The sequence below is a fragment of the Salvelinus alpinus genome, chromosome 5 (assembly GCF_045679555.1).
Source record: "Salvelinus alpinus chromosome 5, SLU_Salpinus.1, whole genome shotgun sequence".
NCBI classification, from domain to species: domain Eukaryota; kingdom Metazoa; phylum Chordata; class Actinopteri; order Salmoniformes; family Salmonidae; genus Salvelinus; species Salvelinus alpinus.
The window spans coordinates 37,775,409-37,797,662 of NC_092090.1; the positions used below are offsets into that span (position 1 = coordinate 37,775,409).

The 22,254-nt window shown below is 45.0% G+C and overlaps 1 protein-coding gene across 1 annotated transcript; it reads right to left on the bottom strand.

Moving 5' to 3' along the window:
• Positions 1-684: 684 nt before the first annotated feature.
• Positions 685-20,407, bottom strand: LOC139576047 (cysteine-rich secretory protein LCCL domain-containing 2-like). The gene is made up of 13 exons (XM_071401664.1): positions 17,772-20,407; positions 15,391-15,776; positions 12,232-12,350; positions 9,374-9,506; positions 7,362-7,477; positions 6,616-6,878; positions 6,367-6,494; positions 6,149-6,279; positions 5,978-6,021; positions 5,792-5,864; positions 5,329-5,404; positions 3,605-3,735; positions 685-2,539 (listed from the first exon to the last, which is right to left on the bottom strand). The coding sequence occupies exons 2-13, from the start codon at positions 15,664-15,666 to the stop codon at positions 2,488-2,490; spliced, it is 1,542 nt and encodes a 513-aa protein (XP_071257765.1). The 5' UTR covers positions 15,667-15,776; positions 17,772-20,407; the 3' UTR covers positions 685-2,487.
• Between the last annotated feature and the right edge of the window lie 1,847 nt (positions 20,408-22,254).

Here is a 22,254-nt window from a genome sequence, read left to right on the forward strand (position 1 = left end):
TGAAGTAACACCGCATGACCTTACTACTGTATGTCTTTCTAAATGACAGAATCAGAACTTACCACTGCTTAAAGAGAGTATCTCAAACTTAGACATTCTTCCAATGGTTCATGAGCCCTTATTTCCAATGCGTCTCCATTTGTCTGTCCTCAATGTGGAAAGCTGCAAAGTACAAAGAGCAAGAAACCCTGATGGTGTCTAACATGATTATTTTACATCTATTGAGTAGCATACTTGTGTCATTACTGTGCTAACTCAAATCTACAGGACTATAGTATCAGCATACCATCTCTGTGCTTCCTAAGGATAAGTGATTGTTTTAACTGAGTGGGAATCTGTTCCACCCCATTCCTGCATGTCTGTACCCACCAGAGGCAGACCAAGGCCAGTTCGGATCGTGTCTGTGGTCGGTGAAGTTGTTCCAGAGATAATGGGCCTAACCTGGGTGGCCTAGGTCTCTATTCCATTCATGCCTGCTGTGGACCTCAGCATGCCTGTCATGTCACCTGACTGCTCCAGTCATATGATCTGGCTCAAGCTGTGTTGCTGTACAAGATGTGTTGCTGTAGTTGGATTGTTGAGAAATAAGTATTTATGCTAAATTGCTATAGGAACATGTTCCTACTACCTAGGCAAATGTAGCCATTGTATCCTACTATATCCAGTGTACAAAATAAACAAACATTCTAACTATTTCAAACTTTAATTATTTTCAAATTGTACAAAAAAAATACAAAACCCCATCCAATGCCTATAAACACCATACAAACTAGACAAACAAACAAAAATAACACACCACATATATTTAGAAAGAAGGCTTTACAGCATAGAGAACAGTTCGGAAAAGACTAATCAAAGTTTTACACTCCATTTCCAAAGCTGTACAAACCATTAACATTTCCCTTAAGATTGCCCATGTACTATAAGACTGAGGTAGCCTAAAAAAACCATAGACAGATGAAAACTAAAACAAAGAGAGAATGGCTGCACTGCTGTCCAGTCTAGCTTAGGGATGGATAGAGGATACCTAATGTCCTTCTTTAGGAGACCCAAAACCTCCAGCATCAATTTACATAGATTTACTCTCCTCTCACGACAAAGTCTCAGCATTTAAGAGGATATTCCCCAACTGAAGCGTGCCTCTGCCTCTGTGTGCCTTCCTTCTGGATAAGTAACTATTTATTACATCCCTGGGTATGAGTGGTTTAAACAGATCCATGTTCTGCATCCTCTGTGTATTTTACAAATCATTACCTAGTCATGAATCCTAACTGAAGCTAAACCTGCTGATAGGAACACTTGGCACACCTTTCTCACATTGGACTGTATAAGACCCTCTTTCTACAAAACCTACAACATTCAACTGTCTTAAGTGGGGACAAATTCAACCTATCGTAGAGTATTTCTCTTACTCAATCAAAACACATGGCATCAAGAGAGGAAAGGGGGGATTAAAGCAGTGAGCTATTATAAATACAGAATCATTTTTCAAACAAGAACATTGTTCATCTGTGAATGTCCTTGGATGAAGCCAGATATGCCACCATTTTGAAAGCCCTGCCCACACAAGCTCCCATTGCCTTCCTGAGCTCACAGTGGACAGAATATTGTTACAATGTTTTTGTACCTTTACCAGATCGTCTGAACATTATTGACACTGGAAGTCGTACAAGCTGTATTCAGGAAAGGTTTCTTTTCCTTGGAGGTATGCCTTCCCCTCCTCCTCATTCCCCTTCCCTTCCTACGCAACCCCTAAGTCTGTCTGTCTCTGTCTACCTGTTTGTCTGTCCACTGTGAGCTCGTCCAGCATGCCAAACACAGATCCTCTCCTACCTCAAGCACCATGGCCTATCCGCCAAAGGTAAAGACCCCAATGAAAGCATAAATGGGTTAGGAAAGCAGAGACAAGCTACAAAATACATTATAAACACATATAAAACTGTCAATATACACCCATTTAAGAAGGAAAAAATTAATTAATTAAATCTGTACAGAATGATTAAATACAGTGATCAATATACATTCCTGTGCATGGAGACCAATGATTCACTTGTATTAAGAACATAAAATATAAACAAATATGACATATTTGATTTGAAACCTAACTACATGTCAAGACGCAGAGATCCAGCACCAGCTGTTCTATGTTCTATTTGATGTTACACATCATTTTGCATTTACTGCTTGCGTATCTTACAAAAATATCCACATCTGGAGTTTAAAGGTGAGAAGGGTAGGAGAAAACAGAAGGGTTCTTTGTGATGTTAGCCACCGAATTGAGCAGTCAGCTACTGTTTATTAGCTAAGAGGGAGAAGTGTCTGTTGGTCCAACGGGAAGTTCTGCTTCCTCCCAGAGTGGGGGACAGAGACAGATGGGAGGAGTTGCCATGGCATCGAACCTGTGGGCACTTCCTGCCCCTTGAGAGCAGATGGGGGACCCTGTTAGTCCCTGAACCAATGAGTGGGAGGCCCTGAGATGGAGGAGACTCACTCCCTCACAGCAAAAACACGGAACGAGCCACCCTCTGGATTGCTCTTACTGCAAAAGAGAAGTGAGAGAGACGGTTACATTGAGCATTCATTCATGAACTCAAACAGTTAACCAGTGTCCTTTCAACTCATTACTAAGATAAAATGACATAAATCTAAAAATAACTAAAATAATATAAACAATATTGCTGTCAAGTCAGTCAGTTGTTTTGTGGATCCAATTTATTTTTGTCATTGTTCGTGTGTGGCTCCAATTCAAGTCAGCCTGTTGCTCATGACATCCTACAGTAAGAGTAGCGTAATCACAGTGGTCATATCTGGAAACATGACTCAAACACTGGCTCATTGTTAGCCATGCTGTTATAGTGACTGATCTTTCCAACAACCACTATTGACTACTGTGCTGGGCCTGACGGCTTTGTTATTAATTCATTAGTGGAGAGGCCTTGAAGGCCTGCCAATCTCAGTAATGTCAGGATGATGCCCGTCCCATTGGCATCAGATTGGCTGCAATTACCTGCATAGGGAAGCACTGAGTCAGCCACCGACAGCTTTTCCATCCCGGGGTAAATGGATAGGCTGTGATTATTTCCTCCTTATTAAAGAACCGTCCACCCAACCAGCTACATGTACGCCCCACTTCCTAACAGCTGGGTCCTCACTTGGACAGAAGTCAACCTCTGGATCAGTCTCTATCACACCAGGGGCTGACTGTTGATAGCCATGGTTGTAATACCATACTGTTCCCTGTCACTGACAGCCCATGTCCTCACTCACACTAAGGTTAATGTGAGGCTCCCAGTGAGGGGGCCCTTGATTTCAGCAATAGATTTCACTGTACTCTAGCTCAGCTGATTTTGGCCATGCAGCACTTTGCACACTCCATTGAATATCCGGGTAAAGTAAGCAAAGAGTTCATGTGTGGGCCGTCCGCACACTAAACCACACCATTACTCTTGCACGCCTGTGTGCCAAACATGGACTTGGCGCCAATGGCTTCCGTGCTTGAGCCCTAGACCTCTGTCTGACAGGGGAGGGGTGTGTGAGGGAAGGGTAGGGAGAGGGCAGGGAAGGGTATTTTACAGGGGAAGAGGAGGGTAGAGCAGGCACCCACCTCTCTGACTGGATGCCGTTCTTCAGGACGCCAACATAACTCTTCTTCTTATCCAGGGCCAGGACGTCCACGTAGCCCCCACCGGCTTGGATCACCCCGGCATGGGTGGCTGCTCGGCAGATACTGGAGCGCTGAGGGAGGGGGGAATCAGAAGAGAGGGTTCAATATACCTCTCATGATATCAGATACAGCAATCATGGCTTATTATTCCATTTCACTATATCAGTAAAGCTTCTTGTATTAGGTACAGTGCAGGCACATACAGTGCACAGAGCCACACCAAATACAGTCAATGTATTAGTTTCCAGAGCATTCCATTTGTACAAATCCTGTACATGTACACATGCATGACATTAGCAAGGCCGAAGCCAGGCACATCATTATCAGGATGTAAACTGCTGCCCCACTCTGGATTACAGATGACAGACAGCAGCAGAGAGCTGTACACTCCACACATAGTTCCGAGGCAGAGCATGATGCCTCCTGTCCCCAGACTGAGTCTGGCTCCAGCGTGTCAGACCCTGGGTCCTTATCACTAACCTGGAAGCTCATTCATCATACTCCATCACACTAGTCTAGCCCAACACAGGCCACATTCTCTGGTGTCTGGTTAACCGGACTGGTGTCTAGGGACTTCTGTCATGTCAATATAGGCCTGTTCTTCTCCTTCTGCTGTGTTTTGCTCAGTGTTGGCGCTGTAAGTGTTTAAGTGTTCGAATCAGGCTCTGCCCTGACAAAATACAGTCATTAGGCCCTGTTTGAGATCTCTGGGAAACTGATGTGTCCAGTTGGACTACATCTAAGTGAAATAATGTTGGGGGAAAACAAGAGTCAACAAGTTCATTCGAGGCAAGAACACTTAAAACATCAACTTCATGTAACTGGGTCAATTTAGGTCCAAAATGGTTCCCAGGGGAGCATCATTATTTGTTTCACTCCTTTCATTCACTGCAGTCTCACATTAGCTTACACATGCAATTTGCAACTTAAGCCAGAGGTGATTTTAGAATGGCATCTCTCCAATGGCATATTATTCTCTATATAGTGCATTCCTTGTCACTAGAGCCGTATGTGTCTCTGGCTAAAGGTAGCGCTCTGTATGGAGTATAGTGTATCATTTGAGATTTGCCCTTGGGTCATTAGGAAGTGATAGAGGTGATCTGACAGGAACTTAGGTGATGTGACAATAATGGAGGTGACAGTGTGTCCCACTGCTCCTCCCTCTCTGAGACTGGTCCTAAAGCCCTCTCCTGACACAGTCTCATGCCTCAGACCTCAGGCCTCAGGCATGCAATCTCTGGGCCAGTTATGAGTCAGTTAGTCAGCCAGCCAGGGCTGAGCAGCTGTGTGTGGTCGAACCCAGCACTGGGAGAGACATTACTGGCGACCATTACCAGGCCTGCATCACCAGTGCTCCCATTCCAACTGTGTTCACACTGCTATTCAGAAGTTGCTCGTGGTCGCCTCAGGCCACAGTCTCTTAAGTGCTCAACGGGGCTAGACCGCACTCATCTGCAGTCCAACATAAATCAGGTCAGTGTTCCAGTCAGATACAGCTCTCTGGGGAGCAGACACACTGAGGTGTATCTGTCTGGCAGGCCCAGTGGGGACAAACTTTTTGTCCTCTGTCAGTATGACCTCTCAGCCTTTCAACATGGTCAGGAGGACAGGACAGGCATGGTGAGGCCCTTCTGGTATACCCAGTGACTAGGTCCAGTACTTACCTCTGTGTAGAAGCTGTTCCCAACCACCGGAGCCCAGTAGGATGGCTCGTTCTTGCAGTTGGCCGGACAGAACACTCTGAGGGAGACACACATTGAGAATGCATTATTATTGACAAATACAATTGAATGGGCAGACCTATGGTTTATGTTGCAACAATGAGAAATGCAGGATTTATGCAAGAATTTGCCATTTAGCTAAATGTAATGTATGTCATGTTATGAATAACCCTGACACATTTTCCGTAGAACTTCTGTAGAACAGAGGAAAGACTGACGCTTCCTTCTAGCAGAGTCTGCATGTTTAGGAGATTCCAGTGGTTTTGTACTTTAGGTTTAAAGAATTTGGCCCAGAGCAGGAATCTGACTCTAATTAGATTTTGCTTACAAAGCAAGGCCCTTAATTCACAAGTCATCACTTCTTGTTGTGCGTGTGAAACATGGTGGGGGGAGAGGAGCTAGGCACCTTGGGCAGTTGGAGTAGGGCTTCTTGAAGGGGCAGATCTCCGCCACTGTTGCATAGCAGTCCACTGATTGTCCTGTGGCACAGAGAGGAGACATACGCCATCAACAGCTGCAAAAGTCATCAGGTGAAGAAGCTAAAAACAAGGGTTTGCATGCTCCACTTATTCTGGAAAAAAGTTTGACTTACTTTCCACTTTGGACACCACAAATGCATTGCCGGCTTTGTATTTACTGTCAAGAGATCAAAGCCAGGCATTAGAAGACCATTACATTTCAGGAAATCATTAATTTCACAAACCCTGAATGAGCATAGCAGGCAGAATGACGACAGAAAATAAAGACTACCAGAAATATCTACCTGAATGACTCAATGCCGTTCTTTGTTGCCTTGACGAAGAATGGCAACTTGTCTTTCCTTGTAGTGTCCACCAGACCACCATTGTTATTGATGATGCCATAGTGCATAGCAGCACGACAGATACTTGATTGCTGGAAAAATAGAAACAGAATCCTTAGAAACACATTCAGACATACAAACGTATAGTGGGAAATGTTGGACTTCAGTGTGAGACTCACCACATCATAGAAGAGCGTCCCCCACACTTTCCCTTTCTTGTTCTGGCAGTTAGCAGGGCAGGTGAATCTGTTGCAGGTTGCTCCCTTGCACTTGTCACGCATTTTGGTCTCACACTTGATGTTTTGGGCTGTGGGAGACAAATCAATTACTGGTCAATTAGGGATTTCAGTGGCATTCCTTCCCAAACAGTACATTCAAACAGTCAACTTTGAAAGCCCCCAAACACGATTCCCACTAGTCAAACTCACCCAGGAAAGTGGTGGTGGGAGCCTTGGGAGCGGAGGGCTTGTTGGGAGCAGCAGGCTTGGGTTTGGGTCTGGGGACAGGCTTGGCGGTGGTGCGGGGTGACATGGGAATCTGAGCTTTCTCCACCTCGTTCATGTCCTCAGTCTCAGAACGCTGAGAGTCTCCCTTGAAGCAGAGGTTGTCCCTGCAGCTTCCTCCGTAGCTAGGAGGGCACTGGGAGCATGGGCGGCCATGTTGGTAAGGGGCCTCTCCGATCCAGTTTCCCCTGGGGAGGAGGAACGAGCACAGTGGTCAGGATGACTGGCTGGAAACTAATCAGCACTCAGCCGTCACGGCACATGGCCTAGTAATTATTCACGTGTTCTTTGCACATTATCACACACTCTTAAAACCCTGAGTCCAGCTGGATAATGAAAACACACACGCTGTCCCTCTGGAAATTAAATGAGGTCGGTCTGGAACATTCTGCTTAGGACCTGTTTCTCTTTCCCTTTCCTTTATTATTTTTGTATTTGAACTTCTGCTGGAATTTCAGAATTGGCCTCAATGTGTCATGAAATACTTCTTAGACAGACACTTTAACGGTAACATTAGACAGACAAATTCATACCCTGACATGTGCCCTCAAAAGCATTTGGTATTAGGTAAACACCCCATGTGGTGGTAAGAAGTATGTAAAATAGAACACTGGAGACGTGATGTGTGAATGAGTGGGGAAATGAGAGTAACGTTAGTGAGTTGGTCTTACTTGGGGGAGTAGTTACAGACGAGGTAAACAGCATTCTCCCAGATCTCCCCCCACACGTTCATCCTGGGACACACGTGCACTGCACACCCCACACGACTAGTGGTGGCCCAGACCAGCTGCAGATAAGACAACACTTCCATTAACATTGTTATTATAAAAGGATATTCGCATTGCTGACTCATTGTTCTTTCTATGACCACACATCCATCTCCACTGATACAGTTCCTCAGCTCCACATAAAAGTGCAGACAACTCTACGAGCTAAAACTATTTGATATGGAGCCCTGCAGCCTTTGAAAGGGCCTGTCATGGGTGGCTATCGAGGTCAGAGAAAGAGCCTCACAGACACATTAGTAGGAAGCACCATGTCACTGTAGACCTCTCTCCTTTTCTCACTCATCTCTCTCGCCCCTCACAGATCCCTCATTCCTGCCACAGGAAGCGGCTCCCATGCTGGGGTGTTGGAGGCAGATTGATGGGGCCACAGGGGCCCTTAGAAGAGGCTACTCTTTCATTCGGCCCCAGTCAGAGGGAGATAGACGTCGAATGTGACCACAGTTTGTTTCCTGCGACATTCTGTGATCATTCTCATGATCCAGTTTAATAATGTAAATAAATGATACTGGCAGTGGCTCGGACTGAACAAAGACAACTCTGGACAGGCCCACTTCCTCTGTCAATATGGAGAGGTAGTTAAATCAAATCAAAGTTTATTGGTCACATGCACAAGGTACAGTGAAATGCTTGCTTGCTAACTCTCCTCAACAATGCAGTACAATAACAGTATCAATCAAAATTCAAACACCAAATACAAAAGTGAAAAATAACAAGTATTATAGTAATACAGTTTTTTTTCACCTATGGATTTGACAGCCAGGCAGAGAGCCAGGCAGTCCTAGCTTGTTACATGACTCCAATACCACACTTTCCCCCTGTACCCCTAATTCTCCTTCCTCTTTCTCTCTCTCTGACTCTCACTCCTCCCCCCTCTCTTTCAGGAATGTGTTTCCCTTTCCTGGGCCAGTGAGAGGCCACAGGCAGTATTGACTTAGAGACAATGACTCAGCATAGACACCACACTGCTACACCACTACAGCATACACAGAGATGTGATGATGAGGGCTGGAGCCTGTGGTAAAGTTCTGTGTCATCCCAGAGAGAGAGACTGTGAGGATACTGACCCGGAGGGGCTAGCATAACCTAGCTTAGCAGTGTTATGGTAGGGATTGGACCCCAACTATGCTACGCTAGTATTTCTAGAAAATGAAAGATAGAAACAAGGAGAGGGTGTTCAGACTTGGCATTGTTCCATGCATTCCATCTTCAAAGGAATCCAGGTCAAACACAGATGATTGGTGTGTCTGGGAAGTGTTTCCAGATGCTAGTGACCTGGTTTCCCATGTGAGGTATGCAGATGCAGGAGGATGGGTCAGGCTGTTTTCACAAACCCATCCCAGCTACAAAGTAAAGTCTATGAGGAGAGGAGGCCAATTCTCCCTCTTTATCCCCCCTTGTCCCTCTCTTCCCCTCTGTTTATTCCTCTTTCTTCCACTTTGTTGCACCCTTTCTGATGTGATGGTTTAATGGTCCTGAGGCAAGCACATATCTTCCTCTGTCACTACACTACTGTGCCCCCATGTGGTCCTATGGTAACCACACTGTTTAAGGCACTCCCCCTGTTTTTAGTTAATGGACACCCATTGAAGAGGCTGCAGGTAACACGTTGTTTTTACACAGGACCTGAATACCTGCAGCAGCATCACCTTTAAAAGTCACGTGCTGTCCATTATATACTGATGGTAGAAAGGAGACATATGACCTTGAACACTGCACAGGCTCATACACAGATCATCTACATTAGTTCAAAGGAAACCTGTAAAAATACAATTTAATATGGAATTAGATCCAAATGTGGTTTGCTGTTCATGGAGGAACTGTTGAGGGAAGTACTCATGAACTCAAAGCTCCAAATTCAGAACCCCCACCCCCTTTCTCCCCCAGCCAAGACTCACCTGGGTGTAGTGGGTGCACATGGGCCCTGAGCAGCGGTCGGGACACCAGGGATTGCACTCATGTTGGTAGGGGTAGGTGTAGTCCTTCACCTCATCATACCAGGCCTGGACGTGGTAGGCCGGGGAGCGGTACCTGCAGACACAGAGGGAGCAGCATCAGCCTTAGCAGCACAGAGAGCTCATACAGGAGGACCTCCAGCTGCCAGGGCCACATGAGGGATATCTGAGGGGGCTGCCAGGTGCTTTGGCTGGGCTTGAGACGCACTGCACCAGCCTCCCCTCAGGCCTCCACTGATTAGTCCGGTTCTGACCCAGCAGACACACAGACACACTCACAGTCTGTTTCCCTCCAACACTGGGGAACTCGAGCCATGCTGAGAAAAAATTACAAAAACTAAACATGGCTCCACAGCCTGTCGAATCAATTATGGCCCTTTATTGTAAACATCTCTTTTTACGGTATTGAAAAGTGCTGAGACTACAAAATCGCAGTGGAGAGGGAGAAAAACAGCCCTAGCTGTTGCTGGCATCAGAAGAGAGAGAAATGGAGCGGGGGAGAGAGGGAGAGAGGGGGACTGTGAGAGCCCAAGCGAGCGGATTCCTGGAATGGCACCTGCTGAGGGAGCCCTCCACTGTCATACACAAAGAGCCCCACTGTCAGGCTGCAATGCTCTGAACACACTAACAAACACACAGCACAAATACATACACTGAGTATACCCAACATTATGAATACCTTCTTAATATTAATTTGCACTCCACCCCCCCCTTTGCCCTCAGAAAAGCCTCAATTTGTCAGGGCATGAATTCTACAAGGTGTCGAAAGCTTTTCACAAGGATGCTGGCCCATGTTTTTAAATGTTTAATTTGAGTCATTTAGCAGACGCTCTTGTCCAGAGCAACACACAGTTAATGCATTCATCTTAAGATAGTTACTGTAGATGGGACAGCCACATATCACACAAATAGAACATTTTTTTCAATAACAGTTATCAGTAGAGTCAGAGCTAGAAGGAGAGGTGGAGTGTGTATGTGGGGGGGGTCACATTTTTTTGTCGGGGGGGTCGAGGTGAGGAGGAGGATTATTTAAGATACTGTTTGAAGAGCCTAAAATATTATTTTGTGTCAGCGCAATTGAGACCTAGACAAAATCAGTGGATTCATTTCTCTCTTAAGACATGGTTTAAGGTAGTTAAGCAAAGTCATTTAGACAGAGGTCAAACTGCTGAGTTGGCCCGCATACGACCCCAGCTTCATCCCTGCAACTCAGGACAGCAGATTTAAACAGTGGATGCAGAAAGGCATCACATCATTCAGTACATTTATAAGGAATGGGAACCTAGAGAACTTCCAGGACCTAAGTAAAAAACAAGGCTTGGATAAACAACATTTTTACAGATACCTACAAGTTCGACAGGGAGATAAAAGTGATTGACCCTCGAACACCTCAAAAATGTATCTAAGTATTCACTAACGCATACAACTTGGGGAGTATCAAAAAAACTATTTCCAATCTTTACTTGGGTATTCAATCCTCAAAGAAACAATCTACAAACTATATTAAACAGAAATGGGAGGAGGAACTTAACATTGAAATAACTGATGAAACATGGTTGAACATATTAGAGACTCAACAAAGCTCCACCAACTCAAGGTCATGGAGAGAATTCTGTTGGAAGAATGTTATACGTTTCTTCATAACACCTAAACTGAAATCAAAACAGACTGGCTCACTACACCCTTGTTGGAGAGAATGCGGGCTATCAAGGGTGGATCACTCTCATATATTTTGGTCCTGCCCCGCAATCGAAACAAACTGGGGAGAGATAAGATCTAATATTGGAAAGATAATGGGTTTTGACATAGAACAAACATTAATTTCTTTGTACTTGGGTGAAATACCTGATAACTTACACACTAGAGAAAAGTACCGGTTGAAGGTCCTACTGGCAGCCAGTAAAAAGTCTGTCACTAGGAAATGGCTGCAAAAAGACCCTCCCACAGTGACACAATGGATAGATATTGTAGAATAAATACACCATATGGAGCGTATGACCTTTGCTTTAAGAACTCAACAGGAGAGAGGTCAGGAATACTGGGGAAAAGGGGTTTCGTACTTGAAAATTGTCTAAATCAAAGATGATGTCAATGTAACTAATCTGATGAACGTATGATGCACGCTGTAACTGCCAGATCTTTGTTGTTGTTCTTTTACTTTATTTGTACTTTCTTTGTGTTCCTCAATAAAAACTAAATAACAATTGAAAAAAGATACTGTTTGAAGAGGTAGGGTTTCAGATGTTTTGGGAAGATGGGCAGGGACTCTGCTATCCTAGCTTCAGGGGGAAGCTGGTTCCACCACTGGGGTGCCAGGACAGAGAAGAGCTTGGACTGGACTGAGCGGGAGCTGCACTCCCCTAGGCATCCAAAAGTTGGCTAGATGTGATTTGGGTGGTGGACCATTCTTGATACACACGAGAAACTGTTGAGCATGAAAAAAACAGCAGTGATGCAGTTCTTGACACAAAGCGGTGCGCCTGGCTCCTACTACCATACCCCGTTCAAAGACACTTACATCTTTTGCCTTGCTCATTCACCCTCTGAATGGCACACATACACAATCTATGTCTCAAGGCTTAAAAATCAATAAGGGATCATAGTTTTCACCTGGTCAGTCTATGTCATGGAAAGAGCAGATGTTCATAATGTTTTGTTCACTCAGTGTACATCCACACACAACAGCCACACTACAGACTCACATAGACTCAGTAGCAGACAGCATAAAGCACAAAGAGTGTGTGTGTGTGTGCGAAGTGTACATGTGTGTATGCATTCGTGTGTGTGTCATATTGTCTTACCTGCCCCAGTGAACAGCGAGGTTCTGACCGATGGACATGAGCAGGTCCTTAGGTCCATGTTCCCACTGGCATGCCTCTGCCCAGTGAGTGGCTGACCTCTCCAGCTCATCATCCCAGACCTGGAAACACACAAATAACACTGTTAGAACAAAGTCGTAACACTAAAACTCACACATTTCAGTAACATTAATGACAGCAAAGGGGTCCACACTGTGACACACTCAAACATATGATCAGTGAACAGTGAGACAGACCCATCAAAACTACCTGCATCCATGACCATCACCACAGCGAGACTTACCCCAGCTGCTTTAATATCAGGCCACCAGGTAGATCGCCTCCATATAATAATGCTCCTCCTGTCTCCTCATTGCTACCTACCTAACCACTAGCTACCTTAGTAGGCCTCTGCTCTCCCTCTTCCTTCCCAGGGAGCTGAAATTGATCTGGATACAAGTAAAACATTAGCTTTAGCCCAGGAAATGTGAGTGGAGCAGCGCCTGGCCCCGCTCCACTACAAATCCCCAGCAATCACAGCTGAATTAGGCATATTTCCTGAGCGGGTTTCTCTCTCTACTCGTGGAAAAGAGGGTGGAAAGGGGGATGTACCTCATCTCTGCCACCACTACCACTAGGATATGGGGGAGGAGGGGGAGGAGGGGATTGGTACAGTGTGGCGCCTCACAGTGTCTCTCCTCAGTACATTTCCAGGCCCTTGGTGGTCACCACCACACATACAAATACATACACATACATATGCATGCCCATGACTATGCCAGCTCGGCTATACCCCCAGTCCTGTCCTCAGAACCAAGCTTGTTGGCTGAGGCCTGGCAGAGAACAGAAGAGCAGGGCAGAGGGAGACTGCATGGCCCTTCCTCTCCTGCCAGACCACACCACAGTTACACAGACAAGGCATCACACTCTCAGTACTACATCTGTACTACATCAACACCCCCCCCCCCCCCCGAGTCTGTCCATCTAAACTATATTAACCTTAACCTCAGCACACCCTCTTACCCAGTCACCACATTCCATAAACACTATCCCTCTCAATAACATTCAGTGCTCTCTCTTCTCCACAGTCCCCTTCCCACTCTATCCATCCCTCCTTCATGTAGCACTCTGTTTCTTCTCCACTGTCCTCCCCTGGCCTACCCTGTCCTCATTCACCCCTCTCTGCAGTGTCTGACTCCCAGCAGGTAAAGTAGAGTCAGTGTAATTATCTTCCCAGTAAGCCAGCTCCTCTCCAGGCTGCCAGCAGTTGACTACCATGAGCTCATCTTTTCCAGGAGAGAAGATTGTTGTAGTGTTGGGTTCTAGCTTGAAACATACTTATTCATGTTACCATACTAGAACTTATTGATTACTTTACATGTATAATGAATGTATATGTTGGGGATCAAAGTAGGGTGGATAGAACCTAGGCGTAGGGAAAGTTACTGAGTGAGACAAGGGGGAGTGCAGAAAGTTTACATTCTGTCAAAACATGGTATTGTTAAATATCATGGCTCCTAAGGAGGGAGGCAAAGGGAAAACAGTCTGGTTTCAGTCACTGATAAGGTAGGACAGCTGCGGACCAGGGTGAGGAAGTCGGCCCGAGGTCAGGTCAGATGAATTGAGAAGGAACAGTCCTATTACACACATATACTTCCACACCCAGGAAGGTTCTAGCATCAGGCAGGGCCATGACTACACCAGTGAGAGGAACCAATTAAGTTCCTGACTAGCAACAGAGATGTATTGGCTGTCTAGATGTGCAAGGAGTTGACTGCGCCTAGTAGGAAAGCATAAATATTTGTTCTTGTGTAATCATGTCTTTGTCTTTGCAGCTGTATGAACCAGTGGGTGAATAAACTTGGTTTGAGCTTTTTCTAGATGTCCATGAGTTTTTACTCTGTTTGTTCAGAACCTAACAGTAGTAAAACCAAAACCCTCCCACTGAAAGTGGAGCCTATAAACACTCACCTACATTATATCACTGTCTCATAAACACAAGACCCTGGTATTTCCTGAGCAACAGAGACTGATGCTGACATTTACCTCCATCTCTGTACTATCTAGTAATAATACATTGGTGGGTGCTTATATTTGTCCTATTTCACACGTGTCAATTGGAAATGTGCTTTTTGCCTATCCCAACTGGGGGGGGGTCACGGCCAGGGTCAGCCAATATGAATGGCAACCCTGGAGCAATTAGGGATTTTTCACCTTAGTACCCGCAAAACACCAATCTCAACGTCAACAGTGAAGAGGTGACTCTTGGATGCTGGCCTTCTAGGCAGAGTTCCTCTGTCCAGTGTCTGTGTTCTTTTGCCCATCTTAATCTTTTATTTTTATTGGCCAGTCTGAGATATGGCTTTTTCTTTGCAACTCTGCTTAGAAGGCCAGCATCCCGGAGTCGCCTCTTCATTGTTGACGTTAAGACTGGTGTTTTGCGGATAATATTTAATGAAGCTGCCAGTTAAGGGCTTGTGAGGCATCTGTTTCTCAAACTAGACACTCTAATGTACTTGTCCTCTTGCTCAGTTGTGCACCGGGGCCTCCTACCCCTCTTTCTATTCTGGTTAGAGCCAGTTTGCGCTGTTCTGTGAAGGGATTAGTACACAGCGTTGTACGAGATCTTCAGTTTCTTGGCAATTTCTTGCATGGAATAGCCTTACTTTCTCAGAACATGAATAGACTGACGAGTTTCAGAAGAAAGTTATTTGTTTCTGGCCATTTTGAGCCTGTAATTGAACCCCCAAATGCTGATGCTTCAGATACTCAACTAATCTAAAGAAGGCCAGTTTTATTGCTTCTTTAATTAGAACAACAGTTTTCAGCTGTGCTAACATAATTGCAAAAGGGTTTTCTAATGATCAATTAGCTTTTCAAAATGATAAACTTGGATTAGCTAACACAACGTGCCATTGGAACACAGGAGTGATGGTTGCTGATAATGGGCCTCTGTACGCCTATGTAGATATTCCATAAAAAATCTGCCGTTTCCAGCTACAACAGTCATTTACAACATTAACAATGTCTACACTGTATTTCTGATCAATTTGATGTTATTTTGATGGACAAAAAAGTTGCTTTTCTTTCAAAAACAAGGACATTTCCAAGTGACCCAAAACTTTTGAACGGTAGTGTACATTTCAGGATTGCATTTCTCACCATGTACTCCATGTTGGATGCGGTGGGGTAGACTTGTCCCCTCAGTTTGTTGTGCAGTTGTAGAATCTCCCCGCGGTCTGTCCACTGGATGGCCCGTCGGGTCCTACTGCCCGCTGTGTTATCGGTGCTGTTCTGATCATGCTGGTACCGGCTCAGTAGCTGCCGCAGCTCATTGGAGTCGGGCAGGAAGAGGGCAGCTCCTTCCCTGGCAGAGAGGACCAGGAGGTTGAGGGCGAGGGTGAGGGCTGAGAGCCAGCGGGGCATGGCAGCAGTCATCTCCGGTCTCTGGGACGGGTATCTGGGCGTCTGTGTCTAGGGCTCTGGGTAGGCAGACTACAGTGGGCAGCCTTGTGTGAGCTCTGGTCCTGAGCGCAGCAGAGACAATGCTGTTGGGAGAAAACACACTGTGAGCCCGCCAGCCAACAAAGCAGGCTACAGAGCAAAGCACATGGCCAGACAGACGACTGAACTAACGCAAGAGAACCCTGTTTTTTTCCATAGGAAACTGTACTAGAGGTATTGCTCAATTTTAATTGAGGCATTTCACTGGTTGCAATACATCAGTCCGGAAATGATATCACAGCAGATCTCACCACATTGAGAACAAGTTGCATAACTATTACCACAAGAACAAGGTGGAGTCCCGAGAGATTTTGCAACAATTATCCACAGTACTGTAGTATTCACAGGTGAGGCAATTAAATGAGTGGTATTACTCCATGTCCAAGGATACACTCTCTCTACAAGGCTTTCAGTAGTCAGACAATATCTCATCAGTTTAATCTCCACATTGTACCTGATCATCTTCAGCTTGGCCAAATCCTTTCAAAGCTCTGTTCAGCTCTATCACAATTCAGCAATTAGCTGGGGATATCCTTTCAGATCCATAATAATGACAAATTGTAATCTTACATCGATTGCTCAACACAGTGACTAGGGAAATTCACAATGTTAATTAGTTTCTTCTTTTGTCGGAGTCTTACTCAGCCCCTTTGGAACTATGATCTATCAGTAAACATGACTGCAGATATTTCATTAAAGCCATCAATTGTCCTTAATGACCCTGTATTCGAGAGTGATAAATAATCTGGGTGGAAAGAGAGTAATCAGTCAGGTTCAAGATGTCCATCATCTCTGACCTCTCTCTGATCCTCCTCTGGCTGACCTGCAAAATCACAATCTAAAACAGTAGAGGGAGAAGGGAAGAACTACAGCAGAAAAGGTTATTAGTTAATGAGAAAATGATGGATAGAGAGATGAAAATAGAGGGAGAGAAAGCCAAATAAAGAGAGAGGTGGGAAGAGACAGATGCAGAGTTCTTTACTAAAACAGAACATTTTAGTATGAATATGAGGTAGTGTGTGGTTCTCATCCTCCTTTGCCACAGCACACAGGGCTCACAGGGCACAAGGCAGGCTCCCAGCCTCAGCCGCAACCCCATTGGCCAGGAGAAGACAAACAGCAGGGCTACTAAATCAGCCGGCAGGAGAAGGCATGGCAGAGAGGGAGAGAGAAGGAAAGAGAGAGCGCAGTCATAGCACTGCTCCCTGCATCCTTCAATTCCTCCTCTCTCTCTCAGCCTGGAACGGCGGCTTGAGGTCTGACGGCCGGTCTGTGTCAACACACTGTCACGGAGCCAAGCAGCCACAGGAGCCGGCTGGCCTGAGGCAGCCCAACCATCCCACCATACCCCTCCTCTGGCCCTCTCTTTGTGTCCCTGCCTACCTTCTCACACCAAACCTACACCAGCCTTCATTTCTGGGCCTTTCTCATCATTCTCATGAATGTTATACCTGAGTGACAGACAGAGCAGCCAGCCACACACACACACACACACACACTGGCCACCCTGCCTACATATACAGGAGCTGGTGGGCTTTCACCTGGTGGCTCTGCAGTAGCTCTTCTGTCCTATACTGCCCCCAATGTCAAACCCAGAAGTGTCACACATCAACACAACTCCCCTTAGACAAGTTGACAACACATGCTCTGAGGTAAACCTGACTCAAAACAGCTATATTGTTGATATAAGCTATGTTGCACAGTTTTCATTAAATTGCTTTCTAGGAATTGACACCTGGGATTGACATTATAGCACAGAAGTGGAAATGTGGACAGTGATGATGGCTGGAGCACTGCACTTGCATGTGTTATAACAATGTTCAAGACAATATTGAAACGTTTAGTATTTCATGACAGGCTAAATCATTTATAACAGCATTGATGAAAGAAAATGTATTTAAACAAACAAATGTTAACATATTCTTATCAAATCTTTACATTATAAAACGTTTGAACTCAGTGGTACCCAAAATCATAGAATTACATGGTGAATAGATGGTGCAGAATACATGTGATTAAACGTAGAAAAACATGCTAACCTCAATCACTGGCAATTATCGGCAATTATCCAAAAGCTTCTGCACCGGTTGAGTATTTCCCGTTTGCTAAATTGGTGCTGAAGTGGAGCTGTACTCGTTGGCTGCGGTCCTAGAGGGCAGAGTAACTTTGTGACTTTTGATTAACTTTACCACGGCATCGCAGTGCTTTATATAGAGACCCCGCTGAACGAGCGAGGAGGGAAACAAATCTTAACGCTTCTTTCTTTAGTCACTCCCATAGCTCCCTCCTCAAGAAGGCTATGTTCTTGGCAAGCATCCTGCGCTCTGACGATTGATGTCGAAAGGAAAACACAAAGTATGTAATTCACTACGAACCAGAGCAATCGAAATGCGTAATAGAGTTTTGTATAACTTTTCTGTTTCTTTTCCAATCCAAAAGCTTTGCCAGAGTTTCTTCAAGACAGTTTTATCGATAATTACCATTAGCCTATTAAAGATTATTGCATGATTGTATATCATTATAGTCGGATACATGCAAATATAATTAATAATTCCACATACGATATTATAATTTGTTTATTTTGATAGTGATAATGTAATTTGTGTATAACTGTATTACTATTAATAATTCTCTCTATAGCTGTATTATAATATATCCTTCATATGATATGATAGCTGGTATGATATCAGTTTATGGTTGAACAACTATTCACTCGTTGGCCTTTTATTTTGACGCCTTGCTTTGATGCCACTCAAGGTATGCCATGACAGAATGTCTTCTTTTCATAGCAGAGTGGAGGGGCAGTTTGATTTACAACGGTTCTGTTTTAGAACCAAACAGGAATGAAGAATAGGTGGTGCTCTTACTACACTCGTCTCTCTTCACTTTGCACACATGTGCAAACACTTCATTCACATCTGTACCAAGTACCCAGCTTGTCAGAGCAGTCTCTTTATCTCCGTCCCTCTGGTACAGCTCAGCATTGTCTCTGAGAGGATGACTTAACCCATGGGGAATTCACATTTCTACCCCCAGGTATGGAGACCAAGACTCCCATCAGAGTGGGAATCCAAGGTGGAACTTTACACATACTGTGATTCACACACTGCATCACTGACACACCAACCTCTACATCACGCTCCACATGTAAAGTATAGCATACATGCCTACATCTTCTGTACTGACCCAGACCTGTGGATGTAAAGGCATGGTAGTACTCCATCATGATCTGACTGTCATCTAAACACACAGCCACATGGGACCACAGAGGGAGATGAAAAAGAGATGTCAGCTGGCCTTCATTTGACTCAGCAGCAGCACATGAAAGATGCACTAACAAACATGTTACATAGAAGAAACACAAGTTTATGACACTTGGCACGGGGGGTCCCGCCAGACATGGATTAGGGTTGGCACAGTAACACAGAGAAGCAGAGACTTCATGTGCGGCTGAGAAGATGGTTCATCATGTTGTCGCTATTATTTACCTAGCAGAAGAAAAGCCAGCTGCACAGTGACCTAATAGCTAAAAATGTTGTTCCCATAATTCCTCCATAAAGTTGATATTGCTCTGAGACATTTAGGTTGTGAATTTCACAAGGAATTAATCTTCTCAAAAGGGATTTGAAAATGACTTGAGAATTCTGCTCCATTTAACAAAGTTTCTCTCCAATCCTCCACCAGAGCCAAGACAAAGCAAAAGTCTCATCAGATCAAACCCAGACCACTGATAAATGACCATTTGTAAATGATCCGACTGAGAAACGATTTGTTCAAAAGACTTTTACCAGAATCCACATTTTATTGCACACAGGTATAATAAACCAGTGAGACATCAGAAAGCTGTTGCAGTGGCTTTTATGCGTTTCTGGGCTTGCCAGTCTTGCACATACACTGAGTGGACAAAACATTAAGAATACCTTCCTAATGTTGAGTGGCACCCTCTTTTGCCCTCAGAACAGCCTTAATTCATCAGGGCATGGACTCTACAAGGTGTAGAAAGCGTTCCACAGGGATGCTGTCCCATGTTGACTCCAATGCTTACCACAGCTGTTCAGTTGGCTGGATGTTCTTTGGGTGGTGGACCATTCTTGATACACACGAGAAACTGTTGAGCGTTAACCCAGCAGCGTTGGCAGTTCTTTACACAAATCGGTGCGCCTGGCACATCCTAGCATAACCCTTTCAAAGGCACTTAAATATTTTGTCTTGCTCATTCACCCTCTGAATGGCACAGAATCCGTCTCAATTGTCTCAAGGCTTAAAAACGCTTCTTTAACTTGTCTCCTCCCCTTCATCTACACTGACTGAAGTGGATTTAACAAGTGACATCAATTATGGATTATAGCCTTCACCTAGATTCACCTGGTCATTCTATGTCCTGGAAAGAGCAGGTGTTCTTAGTGTTTTGTATACTCAATGTACATGTATGTAAGTCTTATGCCCATATTATTAACAAATCTCCCGTCGTTATAGTAGTTCTGGGACGCTTGCCTAAAATAAGTTATGGGTTTCAGGTCTTCCATGTTTGATGTAGGAGCTCCATGGACTAATATTCTGTCTGGAGATGGACCTGCTTTCATTTCCTCTTGATGGTTTTTAAAAACAACAAATAATTCCTTCACCTGTCCTGAAAGAATTTCCCAAAGAAGGTACCCTGTCCTACTTCTCCTACCCTTCAGAGGGAAGCCTTGACCCCCTAGCCTCCCATGATTGGCCTGCAGTGCCAGTGCTGCAAAGCTGGAAATATCTACATCCTCCACCACCCTCTTGCTAAGAAACCAGCACATATACTGTATTTACATTACTCCTCAATCATACAAATGTTTGCTGTACCGCTCTGATAAGGCCAAAATAAACAACATTAAGGTAACCACAGTAACATTACTGGTTAGCAGCAGTGAGAGACGGGGAACACTTAATCTGGTGATTTACCTTTTTCTGTGTGAAACCCCTCTCTGTTGGCCTTTAAGAGGCCACAGTGTGTGCAACTGGCTGAAGGCCTCTTCTTTTTTACTCAAATCACCCGAGAAACCCTCAGTGAAACTCAGCAGTTTAAACACTGTGCCCAGGTGCCCAAGCATTACCACTCGTGTGTCAACAGACAGCTAGGACAGAGGATGAGAAAATCTCTCTACACTCCCCGCCCCCCCTTCTCTCAGACATGGGTTCAGTGCTTGGTAAAGATACCAACATGCTACAGGAAATACTGTTTGGATTAATATAATTTATAGTCCTGAGAATAGGCTCACATGTTATGAGAGGCAGAACAGCCATTTACACTCAAACCCTCTCTGTGTCACAATGAAGGGTGGCATGAAGAAGGCAAAGTCTAAACCTGTTCAAACAATCTCTACAGGCTTGATGGTTGTGATTTATGTCCACCAGAGGGCACTGTTCCCTGAGACCTGTGGGAAGAGAGGTGGACAGAGGAAGAGGATCTCTTTCAGAATCAAACTTCAGATAGAATTGAGGCCTTAGAGATTTAATTTGAGGGGGGATTATTCACATCCTAGACTGTATCGGGGGGTTCAAAGCCAAATGAGAAAGGTGACTCAAACATCCTCCCATCTGTGTCAGTTCGAGCACTGCTCTTCATTATCATGCAATCCACCATAGACCAGGAGATCTCCAGCGTTTCCTAAAACTCAGGTAACAGGATGCCAACCATGACCTTGACTGAGTGGGGCTTTTGTCCAGGTGCCACGCTACACTGAGAAGCACGGGGGGAGGGGTTCACATTTACCTAAGCAGTATTTCAGAACACCCTCCTGCTCCGCTCGTACCCCTGCTTTGGAGTTTATTTGGCGAGGGGGGAGATCCTTCGAATCCTGGTCGCCACGGTTTGTTTCCCCTAGTGACTAAGGGGGGCACTATGTGGAATCCCTGAACGGGAAGCACTGAGATGGTGAGGGAGAAATGTAGCCAGAGGGGGAGGGAGGGAAGGGGTGAATGGGGGGGTAATGGGGTACAGACAGTGTGACTGAACCAAATGAGACTGGGTTAATATGGGTTGTTCTAATAGAACATGAAAGATGCTCCACATACAGTAGATAGAAAATAAGACATCCATGATAGTTTAGGCTGGGAAATGTAGAACTGCAGCATATAGGACTTGACGGTGAACAAGCGGGTGGGAGTATCACAGAGGGCAAAGTGGCAAGTCTCTTGGGGCTCAGCCATTGGAGTGAGGAGCCAAGGGGGTAATAGGGCGAGGTCTGCGTAGCTGGAGGGCACAGGGACCATCACAGCACCAGAGGGAGTGCATGCCCAGGATTCCAGTCTCAAGGTCTACAGTTTGTTTGACTGGGCCAGGATAGTCCTGTGCCAACACACAGTGGAGGGGGCGGAAGTAACTGTTACTGCTCATTATCATTCTAACGCAAACTACTGAATTGTGTATGCTAAACCACAGAAAAATGTTGTTGTAAGGGAAACTTTAAAACTATGTGATTCCCCCTCTGATTGAATTCGCTGGTTACTACTGACAGGAAATGGTTCTCTCAAATTGCATAGTTTTCT